Below are 20,394 nucleotides of genomic sequence, written 5' to 3' on the forward strand. Positions count from 1 at the left end.
GGGCGAGGCGAGCCTGATGTTAATTATTCCTTTCTCACGTTTATATTTAGTTTCTTCATGGCAGCCGCGTTTGTCATCGGAGTGAAGTGGTGTCTGTTATTTTGTTTTAATTGTTGACGCTGCTGTTTGGAGTCTGAGTGAGCGTCACTGGGAGCCGGGCCTGGGGCTGCAGCAAGATGGCGGCGCAGGTGGCTCGGGTGAGCAGGCGGTTTATATTTATATATTGATGTTTATATGAACTATGGTGAATTCTCGTTATACCCGCCAGTGGGCTGCTTCTGAATGACACTTTTAATTCGCACCGGGGAATGTTAGCGTTTAAAATAAAAATTCGGCTGCTGTTTGATACTTTTCTGCATATCAGAATTAAACTAACGCCGTGCTCCAGGAACTTTTAGTTAACGTTTCTTTTTTTAAAAAAAACATTTTACAGTGTTGTTAACATGGGGGTGACAGCTTTATCATTAGCGAGGCAGTTTTCTCCCCAAACTTCAAACACGCGGCGATGTGGCTCAGTGTTGTTATCACTGATGTCACACAGTATTTTGAAGTAGAGTGGACAGCTCAGTTATCAACCGTCTCTGCAAAATAGTTGCTGAAGGTCAAGACTCTTCCTTCCAACTTCATACTTTTGTTTTGCAGGTTAAAGGATTTAAAGTGGTCCCAATTCCGATCGTTTTTAATGCGTTGAAATTCACCTGCTTGGGAACCACATTACTAATCTTTAGTTCTGATGAAAGGTCACTGACCTGAAACGTTAACCTGCTTCTCTCTCCACAGATGCTACCTGACCTGCTGAGTATTTCCAGCACTTTTTATTTCAGATTTCCAGCACCTGCAGTATTTTGCTTTTATTATACTAATCTTTATGTTTGGACCAAACTTCGATTAAAATGCGACTAAATGTTCTTTCAGTTGGAGTGATTTTATTGTCTCTTCTGCTTGTACTCCTTTGCAGCTTCACCAAGCATGCAGGGGAGTTTCTGCAGCTGTTCGACTGCACGGCATTCAGAAAAATGCTGCAGCACACTGTCGGATTTCAACCTCTTTCACGAATCATAAACACAGCTTCAGTACAAGTAAGTGTCCTGGGAAATTGGTATGTTCTAAAGGATCTCATTTTGACTGGAAACAATAAACTGAGTATGCCTCTTCACAGAAAGCCGGAGTTACAGGTTACAGAACCAGAAACCAGTCTTAAGTGCTTTTTCCACTCTAACCTGTCACCACTAATAAATTTCCCTCTAATTTTAAAATACTACGGTAGTCTAAAATGTGTTTCAGGAAGAGCATGTTCTTTAGACAAACACTTTTCTAAAATTGCATTGGGAAAATAAATTGCTCAGATAATACAACTAAGAATTTTCAGAATTTGACGCAGCAACAAACACCAACAATCCAAATCCACACTACTGCAATCTTCTAGAAGAAACAAAACGAGATAAAAGCTGGCCAATTTAGGAAAAGAAACTCTGACTTACAGGGTCAGAGAGGAATCTCTCAATCAAACAAGCTGTAGGAGACCATGGTAATTTGTCTTTCTACTGTCAGCCACTCCATTTAATTTTTTATAACTTGAAATCTCCTTCTCTGAACATGTAATCTTTCTCTTTGCTCATGTATTTTATACAAATGCCCTCATTTCTCTCATCTGTATCCATTTTCAAATAATCTGTTCAACTGGACAGAATCTATGTCCATCATGTTTAAACCTCAATCATATCTCCTCTAAGCCTGCTCTTTAATAAACATAGTCGCAGTTCCTTGGATATCATTTTGGTTTTCCTCCTTTATCTTCTCCAGCATCTCAATATCCTGATATGTGGGGATCAAAACTGAATGCAATTCCAAGTGCAGCTGTATATATAACTATCGTATCCTTAGAATTTTATTGTACTGTCCTGATGATACAAACCCTATTTGCTTTCTCATTGGCCTTTGTGATTTATCAGCTGTGACTGGAGATCCCTCTTCTGCTCTGAAATCTAAATGTGAAAAAATCCTACTTTTGCAGTTTTTTTTTCTGCCATTTAAGATTGTCACCTGCATTGGATGCTAGCAGCCAGGGCTCTGCATGTGCTTTTAATATGTGCTAAGCAGTGCTTTTTTTTTTGTATTTTGTACAGAAGGGGCAGCAAAACTTAGACCTACTTGTTAATACTATTCACAGTATTGTACTAATGTGAAGTTAGGAAATGCAATGTAACTGTATCTGCAGGGAGCAATTTAATATGGTGCACCTTTTTGATTTTGATTTTAATCCTTTTACTAATCTGCCATAAAGGGAATTTTCACTCCTAGCATTTTACTAGCATCCCATTTAAAAAAAAAAAAATCTCCAGTCCATTTGTAAAATGTCAATTACATTTTGTTAGGCTATATGTGTTTAGAGTGCTTAATTTTTCTCTGATCTTTGTTTTTTTTCCCCTGAGGATCTTATTTTCATACTGAGAATGCAACTTGAAGTTTCTATGTAACAGTGTTTAAAAAATATTCATTGTGTAGGTAGACTGAAGGAAAATGAATATTCATGAAAATGTTCTTTGTGTGTGGTTGTGGGATTGATAAGGAGTGTAAGCTCTAATAGATGATTGGTGCTTCTACTTTTCAGCTTGTTCAAACTTTACTCCTGCTGTTACCCAACCTGCTCCATTTTTCAAGGGCACTGCTGTGGTCAGTGGTGAATTCAAAGAGATCAACTTGGATGACTTCAAGGGAAAATATCTGGTCATTTTCTTCTATCCTCTGGATTTGTAAGTAGTCTTCCCATGTGAAATTTGCTTAAGGCTTGAATGCAAGATAAAGAACTTCTTATCTAATTTTTTTGCCAAATTTTGCACAAATTGCTTCTTAGTGCATCTTTTTTTTGATAACAGTTGGAAGAGCAATGTTAATGCATAGGAACAGTATATGTTGCAAGTATTTTCTGAGAAAAGTAAAAAAAAAATTCAGAGTAGAAATTATCGTGTGCTGCTCAGAGTTAAGGAGGAGGAGGCCCTGAATATCTTAAGTCCTGTTATCAGCTTTGAAAATATTAACCAAGTGATGGGTGGAGTTCATCTTTTAGGGAACAAGTGCTGTGTGCTCCCATTCTTGATTACTCTATCCTGTGGATTAGGTTCCATCCATGATTTTAACTTGTATACATCGGTTTTGTGTTTGCTATTGGTCTTTTTTTGCTCTGCTTATATTTCTGTTTGCTCTGATCTTTCACTTTTTATTCTCTCAGTTTGAATCCCCACCCTATCAACAATAATTCGTGGCTACTTTTGTGCTTTCAGATTTCCTTGCTTATATCTGTATTCTTGTACGGATTAAACGACTGGTGGTGTAGTTTCTTGTGTATCACTGCCATGCTTTATACAGGGTAGCAACTGAAAAATTAAGAATTTCATATTCTTCAGCAAAGTTAAATATACTTAAACACACTAAGATATTGAGAGTTACTGGCATATCACACACCCAGGAATTTGCTCCTACCTTAAACTCTATGTTGTTTTGCAATATTTGGGAAGGGGGAATCATAAATGCAATATGAAAAATAATCATTGCTACAGCAGGCAGCTTTTAGAATGTTGGTAAGGTTACAGTGCTTTTTCTCAATTATTATTCACACTTGAACCATCAGAAAGGCTTTCTCACATCAAACACTTCTGATACTTTTGAAGATGAACCCACTGGGAACTATACCTGTGTGCTTTCAAAACAACTTTTAAATTGTTTAACCCTATTTACTAAATAACTCCATTTCAACAACCAAGGGTTTAAGATTCGAGGAGCATTACTTTGTTCTGGAGTAAAGTAACAACTCAAAATCGAGTCCTTCTATTGATATTGGTGCACTAATGTTTCTAAGCATTGCGAAATTAAATGCTACGCTAAAAATGTGCTGAACACTTTTAAAGACAACCGATGCAAACGAGTGATTTAAATCCCGAAAATTGAATTTGAAAATGCGGGATGGTGCCTGTATGAATAGTTCCTAAAGATCATTTAGGGAGATGATACATGTCTGGATAGTTTTCATTCTGTCATTCTCAGTCCCCATTTTCCCCTCAAGATACCCTTTTATAGGAACAGGAGTAGGCTATTTAAGCCCTCAAGTCTGTTCCACCATTCATTGAGATCATGGCTGCTCTGTGACCTAACTCCACATACCTGCAATTGCCCCATATCCCTCAATACCTTTGGTTAACAAAAACCTATCCATCTTAGATTTAAAATTAACAATTGATCTAGCATCAGTTGTCATGTGCGGAAGAACATTCTAAACTTCTACCACTCTGCATGTAAAAGTGTTTCCTAACTATACCCCTGAAAGGCCTGACTTCAATTTTTAGCCAAAGTCTACTAGTTCCAGACTCTACAACCAGTGGAAATGGTTTCTCTTTTCATCCTATCTGTTCCCTTAACATCTTGAAAGCTTTATTCAAAGCACCCCTTAACCTAAATTCTAGGGAATGCAACCCGCATTTGTGTAATCTCTGCTTGTAATTTAATCTTCGGAGTTCCTGTATCATTTTGGTAAATCTATGCTGCACTTCTTCCAACACCAGTATAACCTTCCTAAAGGTGTGGTGCCCAGAACTGCTCTCAGTGCTCCAGGTATGGACTAACTACAGCTTTGCATCGCTGTAGCATAACTTCTACCCCCTTGTATTCTCGTCCTCTACATAAAAAGCCCAGCATTTCATTAGTCTTTTTGATTATTTTCTGTACCTGCCCATGACATTGTAACCTATCTGCATGGACCTCCAAGTCTTTTTGGGCTTCTACTGTTTCTAGCTTTACACCATTTAGAAAGTACTCTTCTAACCTTTTTAGGTCCAAAGTGAATGCCCTCACATTTGCCTGCATTGAAATCTGTTTGCCACAGCTTTGCCCTTGCTCATTTCCTTCTCTCCCAGTACTATATTTTGTTACCTGCACAATGATGTGGACAACGATCCCAGGTTTTAAGTTCCATTTTATAAAGCATTTTTAAAAACACAATTGTGTCTGTATAAACAAAAGCATATTTGTGTTCAACCATTTTAAGTATTTGCTAGAAAGCAAGCCACTGATGGGATTTCTTTTAATCAGGTTTCATCTTTTCACTGCTCTGGTTATTATTAGTTTAAAAACAGGTTCTGTGATCTTATGAATCAGTCTTTTGAAAAAAAAGTTGTTTCTTTTTCCAGCACCTTTGTTTGTCCAACTGAAATCATTGCATTTAGTAACCAAGCAAATGAGTTCCATGATGTAAACTGTGAAGTAATTGGTGTTTCTGTAGACTCTCACTTCTCCCATCTTGCCTGGATCAACACTCCAAAAAAGGTATGGAAGTAGACATGAAGATTTTAGGAACCTGTCTGCGGTTTATTTGCCTTTTAGAAGCGTTGGGATTTTAGTTGGGTTTGGGTGCAGTAGTTCTATAAAATTCATATTTGAAGAATGTAACTGCTAAGCAATTTACTAGTGTTTTAATCCTTCAGATTACCAAGTTTAGTTTAGTTTAGAGATACAGCACTGAAACAGGCCCTTCGGCCCACCGAGTCTGTGCCGACCATCAACCACCCATTTATACTAATCCTACACTAATTCCATATTCCTACCACATCCCCACCTGTCCCTATATTTCCCTACCACCTACCTATACTAGGGACAATTGCTAATGGCCAATTTACCTATCAACCTGCAAGTCTTTGGCATGTGGGAGGAAACCGGAGCACCCGGAGGAAACCCACGCAGACGCAGGGAGAACTTGCAAACTCCACACAGGCAGTACCCAGAATTGAACCCGGGTTGCTGGAGCTGTGAGGTTGCGGTGCCCAAGTTTTGTTTCAAGTTTTCAATGTTGAAAATAAAGGAGTGTCTTATAAGGATAACGATAAAACTGAATAATTTTAGGTGGTGACTATAAGAAGTTAAGATCTATAGAACATGAAGCAAGAGAGGAAGTAGTGGAAGATCTGACCATCATTTTCCAGACTTCACTAGATACAGGTGTCATGCCGGAGGATTGGAGAACTGTTAATATTGTACCTGTTTAAAAAGGGAGTGAGGGATAGACCAAATAATTACAGGCCAGTCAGTCTAACCTCAGTCGTGCACAAATTATTGGCATCTATTCTGAGAGACAGGATAAACTATCAGCATGGACTTGTTACGGGAAGATCTTGTTTGACCAACTTGATCGAATTTTTTGATGAAGTAACAAGGAAGATAGATAAAGGTAGTGCAGTTGATGTGGTCGACATAGATTTTACCAAGGCTTTTGACAATGTCCCACATGGCAGACTGGTTTTTAAAAAAAAAATCCCATGGGATCCAGGGAAATGCAGCAAGGTGGATACAAAATTGGCTCAGTGGCGGAAAACAAGGATAATTGTTGACTGGTGTTTTTGCGACAGGAGGGCTGTTTCCAGTGGCTTTCCGCAGAGCTCAATACTGGGTCCCCTGCTTTTTGTGGTATATATTAACGATTTGGACGTAAACGTAGGGGGTATGATCAAGAAGTTTGCAGGCGACACAAAGATTGGTCGTGTGGTAGATAGCGAGGAGGATAGCTGTAGGTTGCAGGAAGATATTGATGGACTGATCAGATGGGCAGAAAAGTGGTTAATGGAATTCAGCCTGGAGAAGTGTGAGGTGATGCATTTGGGGAGGTCAAACAAGGCAAAGGAATACATGATTAATGGGAAAGTACTGAGAAGTGTAGAGGAAGCGAAGGACCTTGGAGTGAACATCCACAGATGCCTGAAGGTAGCAGGACAGGTTGATAAGGTGGTTAAGAAGGCGCATGGAATCCTTTCCTTTACTAGCCGAGGTAGAGAATATAAGAGCAGGAAGGTTATGCTGGAACTGTATAACTCATTGGTTATGCTGCAACTTGAGTACTGTGCAGTTCTGGTCACCTCATTACAGAAAGGATGGAATTGCACTAGAGAGGGTACGGAGGAGATTTATAGGAACATAGGAGCAGGAGTAGAGCATTCAGCCCATTGAGTCTGCCCCACCATTCAATACGGTCATGGCTGATCACCCACTTCAATGCCTTTTTCCCCACATTATCCTCATATCCCTTATGTTATTTGTGTTTAGAAATCTGTCAATCTCTGCTTTAAACATACTCAATGACTGTGCTTCCACAGCCCTTTGGGGGTAGAGAATTCCAAAGATTCACAACTCTGAGTAAAGAAATGTCTTCTCATCTAGGAATTAGAATTAGAACATTACAGCACAGTACAGGCCCTTCGGCGCTCGATGTTGCGCTGACCTGTGAAACCATCTGACCTACACTATTCCATTTTCATCCATATGTCTATCCAATGACCACTTAAATGCCCTTAAAGTTGGCGAGTCTACTACTGTTGCAGACAGGGCATTCCACGCCCCTACTACTCTGAGTAAAGAAACTACCTCTAACATCTGTCCTATATCTATCACCCCTCAACCCCCTCGTGTTTGCCATCACCATCCGAGGAAAAAGACTCTCACTATCCACCCTATCTAACCCTCTGATTATCTTATATGTCTCTATTAAGTCACCTCTCCTCCTTCTTTCCAACGAAAACAACCTCAAGTCCCTCAGCCTTTCCTCGTAAGACCTTCCCTCCATACCAGGCAACATCCTAGTAAATCTCCTCTGCACCCTTTCCAAAGCTTCCACATCCTTCCTATAATGCGGTGACCAGAACTGCACGCAATATTCCAGGTGCGGCCTCACCAGAGTTTTGTACAGCTGCAGCATGACCTCGTGGCTCTGAAACTCGATCCCCCTACTAATAAAAGCTAACACACCATATGCCTTCTTAACAGCCCTATTAACCTGGGTAGCAACTTTCAGGGATTTATGTACCTGGACACCAAGAACATCTCTCTGTTCATCTACACTACCAAGAATCTTCCCATTAGCCCAGTACTCTGCATTCCTGTTACTCCTTCCAAAGTGAATCACCTCACACTTTTCCGCATTAAACTCCATTTGCCATCTCTCAGCCCAGCTCTGCAGCCTATCTATGTCCCGCTGTACCCTACAGCATCCTTCGGCACTATCCACAACTCCACCGACCTTCGTGTCATCCGCAAATTTACTAACCCACCCTTCTACACCCTCTTCCAGGTCATTTATAAAAATGACAAACAGCAGTGGCCCCAAAACAGATCCTTGCGGTACACCACTAGTAACTAAACTCCAGGATGAACATTTGCCATCAACCACCCCCCTCTGACTTCTTTCAGCTAGACAATTTCTGATCCAAAGCTCTAAATCACCTTCAACCCCATACCTCCGTATTTTCTGCAATAGCCTACCGTGGGGAACATTATCAACGCCTTACTGAAATCCATATACACCACATCCGCTGCTTTACCCTCATCCACCTGTTTGGTCACCTTCTCGAAAAACTCAATACGGTTTGTGAGGCACGACCTACCCTTCACAAAACCGTGCTGACTATCGCTAATGAACTTATTCTTTTCAAGATGATTATAAATCCTGTCTCTTATAACCTTTTCCAACATTTTACCCACAACCGAAGTAAGGCTCACAGGTCTATAATTACCAGGGCTGTCTCTACTCCCCTTCTTGAACAAGGGGACAACATTTGCTATCCTCCAGTCTTCCGGCACTATTCCTGTCGACAATGACGACATAAAGATCAAGGACAAAGGCTCTGCAATCTCCTCCCTGGCTTCCCAGAGAATCCTAGGATAAATCCCATCTGGCCCAGGGGACTTATCTATTTTCACACTTTGCAAAGTTGCTAACACCTCCTCCTTGTGAACCTCAATCCCATCTAGCCTACTAGTCTGAATCTCAGTATTCTCCTCGACAACATTTTCTTTCTCTACTGTAAATACTGATGAAAAATATTCATTTAACGCTTCCCCATCTCCTCTGCTTCCACATACAACTTCCCACTACTATCTTTGATTGGCCCTAATCTAACTCTAGTCATTCTTTTATTCCTGATATACCTATAGAAAGCCTTAGGGTTTTCCTTGATCCTATCCGCCAATGACTTCTCGTGTCCTCTCATTGCTCTTCTTAGCTCTCCCTTTAGATCCTTCCTGGCTAGCTTGTAACTCTCAAGCGCCCTAACTGAGCCTTCACGTCTCATCCTAACATAAGCCGCCTTCTTCCTCTTGACAAGCGCTTCAACTTCTTTAGTAAACCACGGCTCCCTCGCTCGACAACTTCTTCCCTGCCTGACAGGTACATACTTATCAAGGACACGCAGTAGCTGCTCCTTGAATAAGCTCCACATTTCGATTGTGCCCATCCCCTGCAGTTTCCTTCCCCATCCTACGCATCCTAAATCTTGCCTAATCGCATCATAATTTCCTTTCCCCCAGCTATAATTTTTGCCCTGCGGTATATACCTGTCCCTGCCCATCGCTAAGGTAAACCTAACCGAATTGTGATCACTATCACCAAAGTGCTCACCTACATCTAAATCTAACACCTGGCCGGGTTCATTACCCAGTACCAAATCCAATGTGGCATCGCCCGTGGTTGGCCTGTCTACATACTGTGTCAAAAAACCCTCCTGCACACACTGGACAAAAACTGACCCATCTAAAGTACTCATCTCTGTCCTCAGTGGCTTCACCCTTATTTTGAAATTGTGTCCCCTGGTTTTAGACTCCCTAACCAAGGGAAACATCTTACCTGCATCTACCCTGTCTATCCCTTTAAGTATTTTGTAGGTTTCAATGAGATCACCTCTCATTCTTCAAAATTCCAGAGAATACAGGCCCACTGTCTCCAATCTCTCTTCATAGGACAGTCCCACCATCCCGGGAACAAATCTGGTGAAACTTCGTTGCACTGCCTCTATGGCAATGATATCCTTCCTAAGGTAAGGAGACCAAAACTGCACACAGTACTCCAGATGTGATCCAAGGTTCTGTACAATTGAAGCAAGACTTTACTACTCCTGTACTCAAATCCTCCTGCGATAAAGGCTAACATACCATTAGCCTTCCTAATTGCTTGCAGCACCAGCGTGTTAGCTTTCAGTGACTTATTGACAAGGACATCCAGGTCCCTTTGTACATCTACATTTTCTAATCTCTTTATCATTTAAGAAATACTCTGCACATCTGTTCCTCCTAACAAAGTGGATAACCTCACATTTTTCCATATTATATTCCATCTGCCACGTTCTTGCCCACTCACTAAGTCTGTCCAAATCCCCTTGAAGCTGCTTTGCATCTTCCTCACAACACACATTCCCACCTAGTTTTGTGTCATCCGCGAATTTGGAAATATTACATTTGGTCCCCACATCCAAGTCATCGATATATATTGTGAACAGCAGGGGCCCAAGCACTGATCCCTGCAGTACCCCAGTAGTCACAGTCTGCCAACGCGAGAAAGACCCGTTTATTCCTACTCTCTGCTTTCTGCCTATTAACTGATCCTTCATCCATGCCAGTATATTACCTCCTATCCCATGTGCTTTAATTTTGCTAACCAACCTCCTGTTAACCAAAAGCCTTCTGAAAATCCAAGTATACCACGTCCACCAACTCCCCTTTATCAATTCTGTTAGTAACATCCTCAAAAAGCTCCAACAGGTTTATTGAACATTATTCATAAATCCATGTTGACAATGCCCAATCAGATCATTATTATCCAAGTGTTCATTTATCACATCCTTTAGAATAGATTCTAACATTTTCCCAATGACTGATGTAAGGCTAACAGGTCTGTAATTCCCTGTTTTCTCTCTCCCTCCCTTAAATAGTGGGGTTGCTAGATTTGTTCAATTCGGCTGCTGCTTTCTTTGATATTGAAAGCTTTAAGATATGTATGATGTGAGCTGTGGAGCAGCGGGACTGAATTGACAGTGCATTGCTCCCACTGCAATCAGAATCATATCTTTTGATTGTGGGCTTTGCCTTGAGCAGTCATACCATAGCATATTAATTATTATTATTTACGAGGATGTTGCCAGGACTGGAAAACTGCAGCTATGAGGAAAGATTGGATAGGCTGGGGTGGTTGTTCTTGGAACAGAGAAGGCTGAGGGGAGATCTGACTTAAATGTACAAAATTTTGAGGGGCCTGGGTAGAGTGGAGGTGAAGAGCCTATTCACCTTAGCAGAGAGGTCTGTGACAGTAGGGGGCATAGATTTAAAGTGATTGGTAGAAAGATTAGAGGAGAGATGAGGAAAATTGTTTTCAAACAAAGAGGTTGGTGGGAGTCTGGAACTCACTGCCTGAAAGGGTAGTTGAGGCAGAAACCCTCAACTCATTCAAAAGGAGTCTGGATATGCACCTCAAGTGCCATAATCTGCAAAGCTGCAGATCAAATGCTCTAAGGTGGTATTGGAATGGGTGGATTGTTTTTTGGCCGGCACAGACATGATGGACCAAGTAGCCTCTTTTTGTGACTTAAATTTTCTATGATTCTATGACTTTGTCCATGAGTAACCATTGTTTGGGATGGTGTTGAGAGGGGGAGTTTTGGATAGTGGGCACAGAAATAATCAGAAGTTCTCAAAAGATTATTTCTACTTTGTATAAGGTTTTTAAAATTTACATTTCAACATCTGGGAGTCATTTTTCTTTTTACCTGTAAAATCTTTTAATTTCTATTTTTGGGTAATTTTCCTCCATGTTCATTTTTCCCTTCTAGAGTGGGGGTCTAGGGCATATGAATATACCATTGTTGTCTGATTTAACAAAGCAGATCTCTCGGGATTATGGAGTGTTACTGGAAAAGTCCGGTATTGCTTTGAGGTAAGAGGTTCTATGTTATAAGAAAAGTATGAATTTTACATTGTTGCAGGTTAAGCTGAATTGAAATAGTGTTTAACATCAGTCTTATCCTCCTCAGTAGTAATGATACACTAATTGCATCCAGGTTGGGATCGAGTACATTTTAAGTTGCATAGAAGTGTCTAGACAAGGACACTGAACTGCAGTTTTTAATGTTGAAATGAAGGGGATTGTGGAGTGCATTTCCCAAAACACCAGTTAAAATCCTATAGTTCTGCAAAATAAAAATGGAGCTTGACATCTTCTGTCAGTGTATCCCCAGTGACCTTAATGATAAATGAAAGGAATGGTAGAATACCTTCACCTCAAACACCACCCCCCTCAAAGTGCCATGTGACAACAATGAAATTTGATTTATTCAGTTACCCTGCATGTGGATCAAAAAGTAATGGCATCCTTTAAATCTGTATTCTCAAGCAATATTTATATTGGCCTGGATTTTGCAGTCAGCGGTGAAGTGACCGTGCTTGCCACTGTCCTCGAAGCTGCCCATAAAGATCTATTGAGCTCTGTGCTGTGGATTTTGCCTTTCTCCACGTTGGTTTCATTCTGGCGCCAGCTGTAGGGGATATCTGGCGTTCAGCACTAGTGATGCCATCAAGTAGGCTAAGCAGCCAATCGCATTGAAAAATTCTCTCAGCTTGCAAACCAGGGAATAATGAGCCGGTTTTATCAATTGTTTTATATAATTTTACAGTAAGTGAAATAAAAATTGGGACATAGACATGGGATTATGGTAGAAGCTGAAATATTGTAACTTATTAAAGATTAATTTAAAAATCTATGGAATATTTATCATGACTGGAGAAATTGGACATTCCATAAACATGGTTGATCAGTAATTATACCTTATTCAATTAAAACCCAGTTGCACTTCATTCCACAAGGCATAACCTTTTCAAGGGTTTTTACAGCAAGAATAATAGCATAAAAATGGGATTTCCCCTCAATTCAGTGATTTCTAGATGTTTTCTACCTGTGAAGACTTCAACAGCACACGCAATGGAGGAGCGAGGAATTACTTCTGGATTTCCACGTTGAACTGGCATGTGCTGATGTCACTGTCAGTCTCTGGGTACTGAAGGCGAACACTGACTGTTTCGCTGACATTCCAATAGCAATATCCAGGCCAAAGTATTATCCTTGTTTAGAAATTTAAGTGGTCCTTTGGGATTGCGAACATCAAAATGCTTTTCCAATAATCCAGTTTGCATTGTGTGAATCTGGGCAGCGCCCTCTGTTCCAAAGATCAGCAAAATTTTTGCTTTTGCTTTCTTCATTGCAGTACTAAGGGATGGTGCTATCTTTTGGAATATATGCTAATTCTGTTCAGGTAGAGATAACAGATCTTATGATTTTCTTCCCTCAACCGCTGTTTCAGAAAGAGATAATTTAGTCGCTTATTCATATGCTGTTTGTAGAGCTTTGCTGTGTGAAAATTGTGCATTTGCCTTCGTAGTAGTAAATACATTTCAAAAGTAATCAGTTGGTGAAGGGCATTGGGATTTTCGGAGGATGTGAAAGGCACTAAATAAGTCAGGTTTTTTTTGTTCTTTTCCGCACCTACTATGTGTAAATTAGACTTTGGCACATTTTGAATTTGTAAATTTGTTTGCTTGAGATGAAAATGTCTGATTCAACCTGGTGTGACATCTTTCTCCCTCCTCTACCTCTCCACAAATTGTTGAACATATGCATTCTTACTAGTTACAAAATGCATTAGAAATTTCTGGGGTAAATTGGTAAAACTTGTAACTTATTTCTGGACTGCCAGAATTGTACATCGTTTTCTGTTCCTATGTGAAATCGAAAGGTGCAGTTCTCACTTTTGCACATTATGGTTTTACTCCGCTCAAGTAGGTGAAATATCAGCCTCTTTTTACCCCATAACTGCTCTTTACACCTGCCTTAGTTTTAACGCCCGGTGGTTATTTTCAATGGAGCAGTGACAAAGAAAGAAAGACCTTGCATTTATATAGTGCCTTTCACGTTCACTGGCCAGGCAGCACTCAGTCACTGCTGCTCAGAAGTGTCCATCTGCGTTATGTACTCACAGACAAGAGTGCTACCATTGAGACAAGGCTTACATCTGAGTGCACAAACAACTGAGTGCATGAGTTACTTCTGCTCATGAATGTGAGCCAGGCGTGCAAGGTTTTTCCTTCCCTTTCCACTGCTGCAGTTAATTCTTCAGCTGTGCAGACAATCACAGACAATGTTTCATTGAGATTGGCTGAACAGACTCACTTAGTGCAAAAGTACAACAGAGGTGGGAAAAAGAGGGTCAATTTACCAATGCAGAAGACTGCGGAGAATGAGTTTTGCTATCCAGAGTGGCCTTCAGGTGTAGATGTGACTATACAAAATTTTAGGGCAGAGAGGGAAAGTAGAGAGATTCACCTGAGTCCCAGTATTAAGGAGGAATGTAGCCAAGTCTCCGTTGTGCTGCATCTGAAACCATTTAAATGTCAGAGCTTTTGCAGTCATAGAGCAGCTTCTCAATTGTGATGTGTTTAATCGGTTAGATAGGGAGAAACTGTTTCCGCTGGCAGGAGGGTTGGTAACCAAGGAAACGGACTTGAAATAAATAACAAAATAACCAGAGGGGCAATGAGAATTTTTGTATGTAGTGAGTTATAGTGATCTGGAATACACTGCATAAAAGGGTATTAGAAGCACTTTCAAAAGGGAATTGAGGAATATATACTCTAAGGAAAATCTTGTAGGGCTAAGATTAAAGAGCACGGGAGTGGGACTAATTGGATATCCCTTTCAAAGTGCAAAAGCAAAAAGGGCTGAATGGCCTCCTGTGTTCATGATTATATGAATTAACAGCTGTTCCTGAGAATAAAGGTTGCAGAAGCAGAAAAACAAGCACCTGTTTCTGTTGACCCTCAAAAGGGTACCAGTGGCAAAAAAGGACATTAACAAGGGAAGAGTGATGCTTACAGGCCATGATCCCTTGGTCTGCTAAAGCCTGATTAGAAATATTAATGTGCCTTTAAAGTCAACCTGGTGTCTGCATTTACCATTTACAATGAAAATGGGGTCATTTCTGCCACATTTATCAAAAGCTAAATGGTTAAAAATTGATTACTGAAGTAACTAGTGGTTATTCTCATCAATTCCCCTCCCTGTTGGCACATCCTATGTATCTGTGGCATATATGTGACACACATATCTAATTAAAACTGGTTATCAAGCTCTTTATCCTGCCTGCAAAGGGGTCACATGGAATGTGTTCATGTGTCACCATTTAAGCTTGCCAGTTGCAGAGGAAAGCATCTTCTGCTTTGAAGCAATAGTACACCTCAACCAATATCCTTGAACATCTTCAACTACATGGCTGAAACTTTCTACTTGCTATATCAGTCATTCTGTGACCTGCAGTTGCCAGCCTTTTTTCTATTTGTACTAAATTATAGGCAGCTCATTTATGACTCCTAAAGCATTTGTAGAAAATTTAATTTAATCAGTTTGAGTAAAGTTTGAACTCCAGATTCAGGAAGAAAACTATGTGCCAGCACTGTTTTCTACCTAAGGCCTACTTACTCCTCAGCTTTGACTATTATGCCTTTCCCTCACCACTGGAGACACTTCAGGCATATTTTTAACTGTTGTTTTTCTGTTTAAGTACACTTGGATGTAAGTATTTCAGCCTGTCACATAAAGTGAAATAGGATTTATGAATTGTTTGCAATGTAATTTACAAAATTATATTTTCTGATTTTTCTCACTTTAAAATGTTCTAATTTTACCAGAGGTCTTTTCATTATTGATACTAACAGCATTATCAAGCACATTGGCATCAATGATCTGCCTGTAGGTCGTAGCGTTGAAGAGACTCTACGCTTAGTTAAGGCATTCCAGTTTGTGGAAACCCATGGAGAAGTTTGCCCAGCCAATTGGACCCCTGACTCTCCAACGGTTTGTAAAATTGCAGTTACTCTGTTTAGCAATTTAAAGTAATTTGTAGAAACTAATCCATACCAATTCTGTTGCAGAGTAATTAAAACAAGCTTTGCATGAATTACAGAATTAGTATTTACCTGTTGTCACCTCAAATATCTGCACATATTTCAAGCCTTTTAAATTCATACTAGCATATTTCCCATCAATATTGAACTGGGAGATGTGTTTTATAACACTAACACGATAAGCATTGATATCAAAACAAGAAATGCTGGACATACTCGGCAGGTCTGGCAGCATCTGTGAAGAGAGAAGCAGAGTTAACGTTTCAGGTCAGTGACCCTTCTTCAAAACCGTCACTGACCTGAAATGTTAACTCTGCTTCTCTCTCCACAGATGCTGCCAGACCTGCTGAGTATGTCCAGCATTTCTTGTTTTTATTTCAGATTTCCAGCATCTGCCGTATTTTGCTTTTATTATATAAGCACTGACATCAACTGTTCTTCCTGCTCCCAGCAGAGTTAAAGATGCATTCTCTTTCTTCCTCTCTTCATGAAACACCCCACTCCTCAGTAAATATCACTTGTCTACCGATTTCTGTTTATCCATTTCCCCTTAACAGCTCCTCTCCATAATCCACTATAACTGGTCTCTTTCCTCCCACTCAAAATAGAGAATCTTTTTCTTTAACTTTACTATGTCCCGATTTTTGTACACTCATATCCAATCAACTTAAATCTCAAGTGTCTCTTTCTTTTCTCCATTTCCCACAACAGTATTTTGTTAATCCAATGCTGAAATAAATAATCACACAAGTTTACTCATCACGGACTGCTGGGCATATTGCTCTTCCATGCCCTCTCTTTCTTCACTCCCCCTTTCCTCTACACTGTTTTCTCTAATTCCTTCTCATTCCCCTCATCGTTTTTCCTGTTCTGTTTTGTTTCTGTGACACTTCACATCTTTCCCACATTCTACGGAATTTACAGTGTTACATTGGGAGACTGGTGGAGGAAGAGCACTAGATGATGGCAAAAGCACCAACAAATTGTGAACGTGTGGGCCATGGTAAAAGCAGATCAAATAGGCTCTTCTGGGCATGCTACATTGAATTAGAGTCTGAATGCAGATGAACAAGTCCCCCAAACAAAGGCTCCTGTTCATTTTTGGGAGGGGACGAGGAGCAAATACATAGTTTCTGGAAGCTCCTTTTTTTTTTCTTAAAAGAAAAGTTCCTGCTGGGAATTGGCGAGCAAACAAATTTAATGCAATTTTTTTTGTTGGGGAGGATGTATCTGATGTCTAAAATGATCAGATTTGTGTTAATCTGGTGTGTGTCTATTGCTTGTGGAAGATGGGAGGAAACAGTCTTGTTGAAACCAAGTTTCTAGATAAATTTGTGGTTTTCTTTTAATGATTTTGTTATATCTAATTTTAATGACCATAATTTGGGAGAGGAACTATCATGGCAGCTATGGAACTGTCATCTTAAGGATTTTTTTTAGCACAATAAGATTGGATTAAAAGATTGAAATTGGGCAGAAAGTGTTTATATCAAATGGCTCGAATAGTCAATTGAAAACAAAAGAACAATATTAAAACTACTTATTGGAAGATAAGCAAGTAAACGGACATTCATGATGATCATGACAAACCTGAAACATTTACAATGTGCATTTTGTTTCCGTTAGCCTCAGTGTTTGTATGTTGGTGTTGGTAAAATTAAATATTCCCTGTTATTTTAGAAGACTGATCATTTGCTGTATGGACTCTCATCTTAAAATAGAGTTAAGTGAAGTAGGATGGGAGGAGGCTGATGTGGAGCATAAATGCTGGCACAGACCATTTAGGCAGCATGGCCTATTTCTGTGCTGTAAAGTCGATGTAATTCTATGTATAATGTTCTCTGGCGATGCTAGTTTGTGGTTCATATTTTAAGTTCAATCAACGAGTCAGATCTTGGTGCCACTGAGTATAATCTCACATTTAGTCGGTGAACTGGCATTCTGTATAACTTGGATGGGATATGAAGGATCGGATTAAGCCTGGGTGCTGTTCCCTCAATTTTCAATTGCCTGTGAAGTTATTTGGCATCTCAACATGGCATTTTGGCTGACATCAGCAACTCTGTGGATTGGGGGATTGAAGCTATTTTATACATGTCATAAGTTGGCACGTTATTTATTGCACCATTGTGCTGTTAGATTGACTGATTTACATGTACATTTTTAATTCCCTCCTCCACCACTCCAATCTCCCTTTTCACACTACTGATTTTGGCTAGAAATGAGATTGCATTTTTAACTTCTAGACTAATCGAGGAGAATATAACAGCTTCTGTATATTATAAATGACATCTTCAACAAAACATTTCTAAACCACTTCAACTTTCTACACTTCTAACCTTCCCCATGCTTGGACTATACCAAGTTACTCAATCTTTAACATTATTTTATTGCAGAAGCATGTTTTTACCTACAAGTGTAACAATTCTGTTCATTATTATTTTACAGATCAAGCCTTCACCAGAAGATGCTAAGGAATACTTTTCAAAAGTCAATGAGTAGCATCTAATTTGCATACCTGTTACTCTTGTACCAGTTTGGACTGTTCAGAATAAGTATTTAGAAGTGGATGTTTTCATTTCCTGAGAATAGTGTTGGATGTCAGATTAAAGTTCACAAGGCCTAAGATACTAAATTTGAAATGTTTGTCCAGTGAATTTTGTTGATCAAGTGAAGATGAATACTATACTACTAAATGCTCACTCATTGTTTAATAAGATATTTACTCTGAAGTATGCCAAAAGTATAAGATCTGACAAAATATCTTGACTAATTAATTTTGAGGTAGTAACTAACCATGTACCAGAAAATTAATTGAAAGTGCTGCGGTGATTTTTTTTTTCTAAAAGAAATTAAGTTCAAAGTTTATTGTTTAAATGATGACTTCAGCTACTTTTAAAATATAGTATATGCATATATGCTTCTAAATAAACCTCTAAATGCTTATTTTCTTTGTCCTCCCATTTCTTCAAAACTGTTACAATGCTCCAGAGCGTCTTACATTTCTGAAAAAATTCAGACTAAACCTAATTTTAGTTAACACAGGAGAAACGGATTGCAAGAGGTGTACTTAAAGCTTGAGCTGTACTGAGGGTTAAAATTCTGGATTTTGTGGTTGTATTTGTTGACATTGGACCTCCCACAGGATGGCTGATTTGGTTAGAAGGAGGCCTTTCAGCCCGTTGTGCCTTTGCCAGCTCTCTGCAAGAGCAAATCAGCTAATCCCACTCCCTAGCCCTTTCCCTGTAGCCCTGCAAATTTTTTCTCTTCAGGTGCTTGCTTATCTAATTTCCTTTTGAAGTCATACTCTCGGGCAGTGCATTCCAGATCCTAACTACTCATTGCTTAAAAAAAAGGTTTTCTTCATGTTACCATTGGTTCTTTTGCCGTTCACCTGATATCTGTGTCCTCTGGTTCTCAACTCTTCTGGCAATGGGGACTGTTTCACTCTTTCTTTCTACTTTGTCCAGACCCCTCATAATTTTGAACACCTCTATCTTTCAACCTTTTCCTCGAAAGAGAACAGGCCCAGTTTAATCAATCTATTCACATAACTGATGTCCCTCATCCCTGAAACCACTCTCCTAAATCTTTTCCGCACCTTCTCCAATGGCTTCACATCCTTCCTAAAGTGCAATGCCCAGAATTGGACGCAATACTCCATTTAAGGTCGAACCAATATTTTATAAAGGTTCATCATAACTTCCTTGCTTTTGAACTGTATGCTTCTGTTTATAAGCCTTTATTAACCACTTTCTCAATCTGACAGCCATGCTCTCTGCCTCCTAGATCTCCTTTTTGGTCCTTAATTGGCCCACTCCTCCTCTTACTACCCTTTTACTATTTCTATGCCTATAGAAGACTTTTAGATTCCCTTTTATGTTAGCTGCCAGTCTCTTATATACACTTTTTGTGCCTCTTATTTCCTTTTTCACTTCCCCTCTGAACTTTCTATATTCAGCCTGGTTCTCACTTGTATTATCAATCTGACATCTGTCATACACACCCTTTTCCTGCTTCATCTTACTGTCTATCTCTTTTGTCATTCATGGAGCTCTGGCTTTGTTTCCCTAAGATACTTTTCACCCCTCGAGGGAAACGTACCTCAACTGTGTCTGAACCATATCCTCATTAAAGGCAGCCCATTGCTCTGTTAGAATTTTGCCTGCCAATCTTTGATTACCATTTACCTGGGCCAGATCTGTTCTCGCCTCATTGAAATTGGCCCCTTTCCAGTTGAGTATTTTTACTCTGGATTGCTCCTATGTTTCCACTTCCTGCACCAGTTCACTAGAGGTGCTCTTCTGAGATTAAGATTTAAGTAATCTTGGGATACAAAGGGCGTTCTTCTCATAATCTTTAATTTAAGACAATACCTGATTTGAACATGATCAATGTTGACAGCATGAAGGGGATGATGTTCAATTTCCCAGTACATCACAGAGAAGTGCTAGTGTAATTTTTTTTAAAAATCGTTGTCCCTTCCAGGGCATTGCAATGTTTTTTTTACAGGTGTGGATAATTGAATATTTTTGAAGAGCAAGTGCTGGAGACCTAATAGGAGCATTGGCCTCACAGAAGTTCCTAATAACAGGTGTGAACAGTGAGCTGGAGAAAGCAATCTTCACGAAAGTGTTTTTCTAA

General features: G+C 39.7%; 1 protein-coding gene across 2 annotated transcripts; it reads left to right on the forward strand.

The window, feature by feature from the left end:
• Nucleotides 1-18,696, forward strand: prdx3 (peroxiredoxin 3). 2 transcript variants are annotated; one of them, XM_068052904.1, is made up of 8 exons: nucleotides 1-197; nucleotides 959-1,079; nucleotides 2,612-2,753; nucleotides 5,273-5,316; nucleotides 9,769-9,845; nucleotides 11,631-11,734; nucleotides 15,535-15,700; nucleotides 18,199-18,696. In XM_068052904.1, exons 1-8 carry the CDS (start codon nucleotides 177-179, stop codon nucleotides 18,250-18,252), a joined length of 729 nt encoding a protein of 242 aa, XP_067909005.1. In that variant the 5' UTR covers nucleotides 1-176; the 3' UTR covers nucleotides 18,253-18,696. The 2 variants fall into 2 exon arrangements, with proteins under 2 accessions (XP_067909005.1, XP_067909004.1); XM_068052903.1 differs by lacking the exon at nucleotides 9,769-9,845 and having other exon boundaries at nucleotides 5-197; nucleotides 5,181-5,316.
• The last annotated feature ends 1,698 nt before the right edge of the window (nucleotides 18,697-20,394 follow it).

Source organism: Heterodontus francisci, chromosome 20, assembly GCF_036365525.1.
Source record: "Heterodontus francisci isolate sHetFra1 chromosome 20, sHetFra1.hap1, whole genome shotgun sequence".
NCBI lineage: Eukaryota > Metazoa > Chordata > Chondrichthyes > Heterodontiformes > Heterodontidae > Heterodontus > Heterodontus francisci.

Excerpts from the sequence above, each read along its gene's own strand:
- prdx3 (XM_068052903.1), top strand. The coding sequence starts at position 177 with ATGGCGGCGCAGGTGGCTCGG. Across the intron at positions 11,735-15,534 it reads AAGTCCGGTATTGCTTTGAG|AGGTCTTTTCATTATTGATA; the intron begins GTAAGAGGTTCT and ends TAATTTTACCAG. Across the intron at positions 15,701-18,198 it reads GGACCCCTGACTCTCCAACG|ATCAAGCCTTCACCAGAAGA; the intron begins GTTTGTAAAATT and ends ATTATTTTACAG.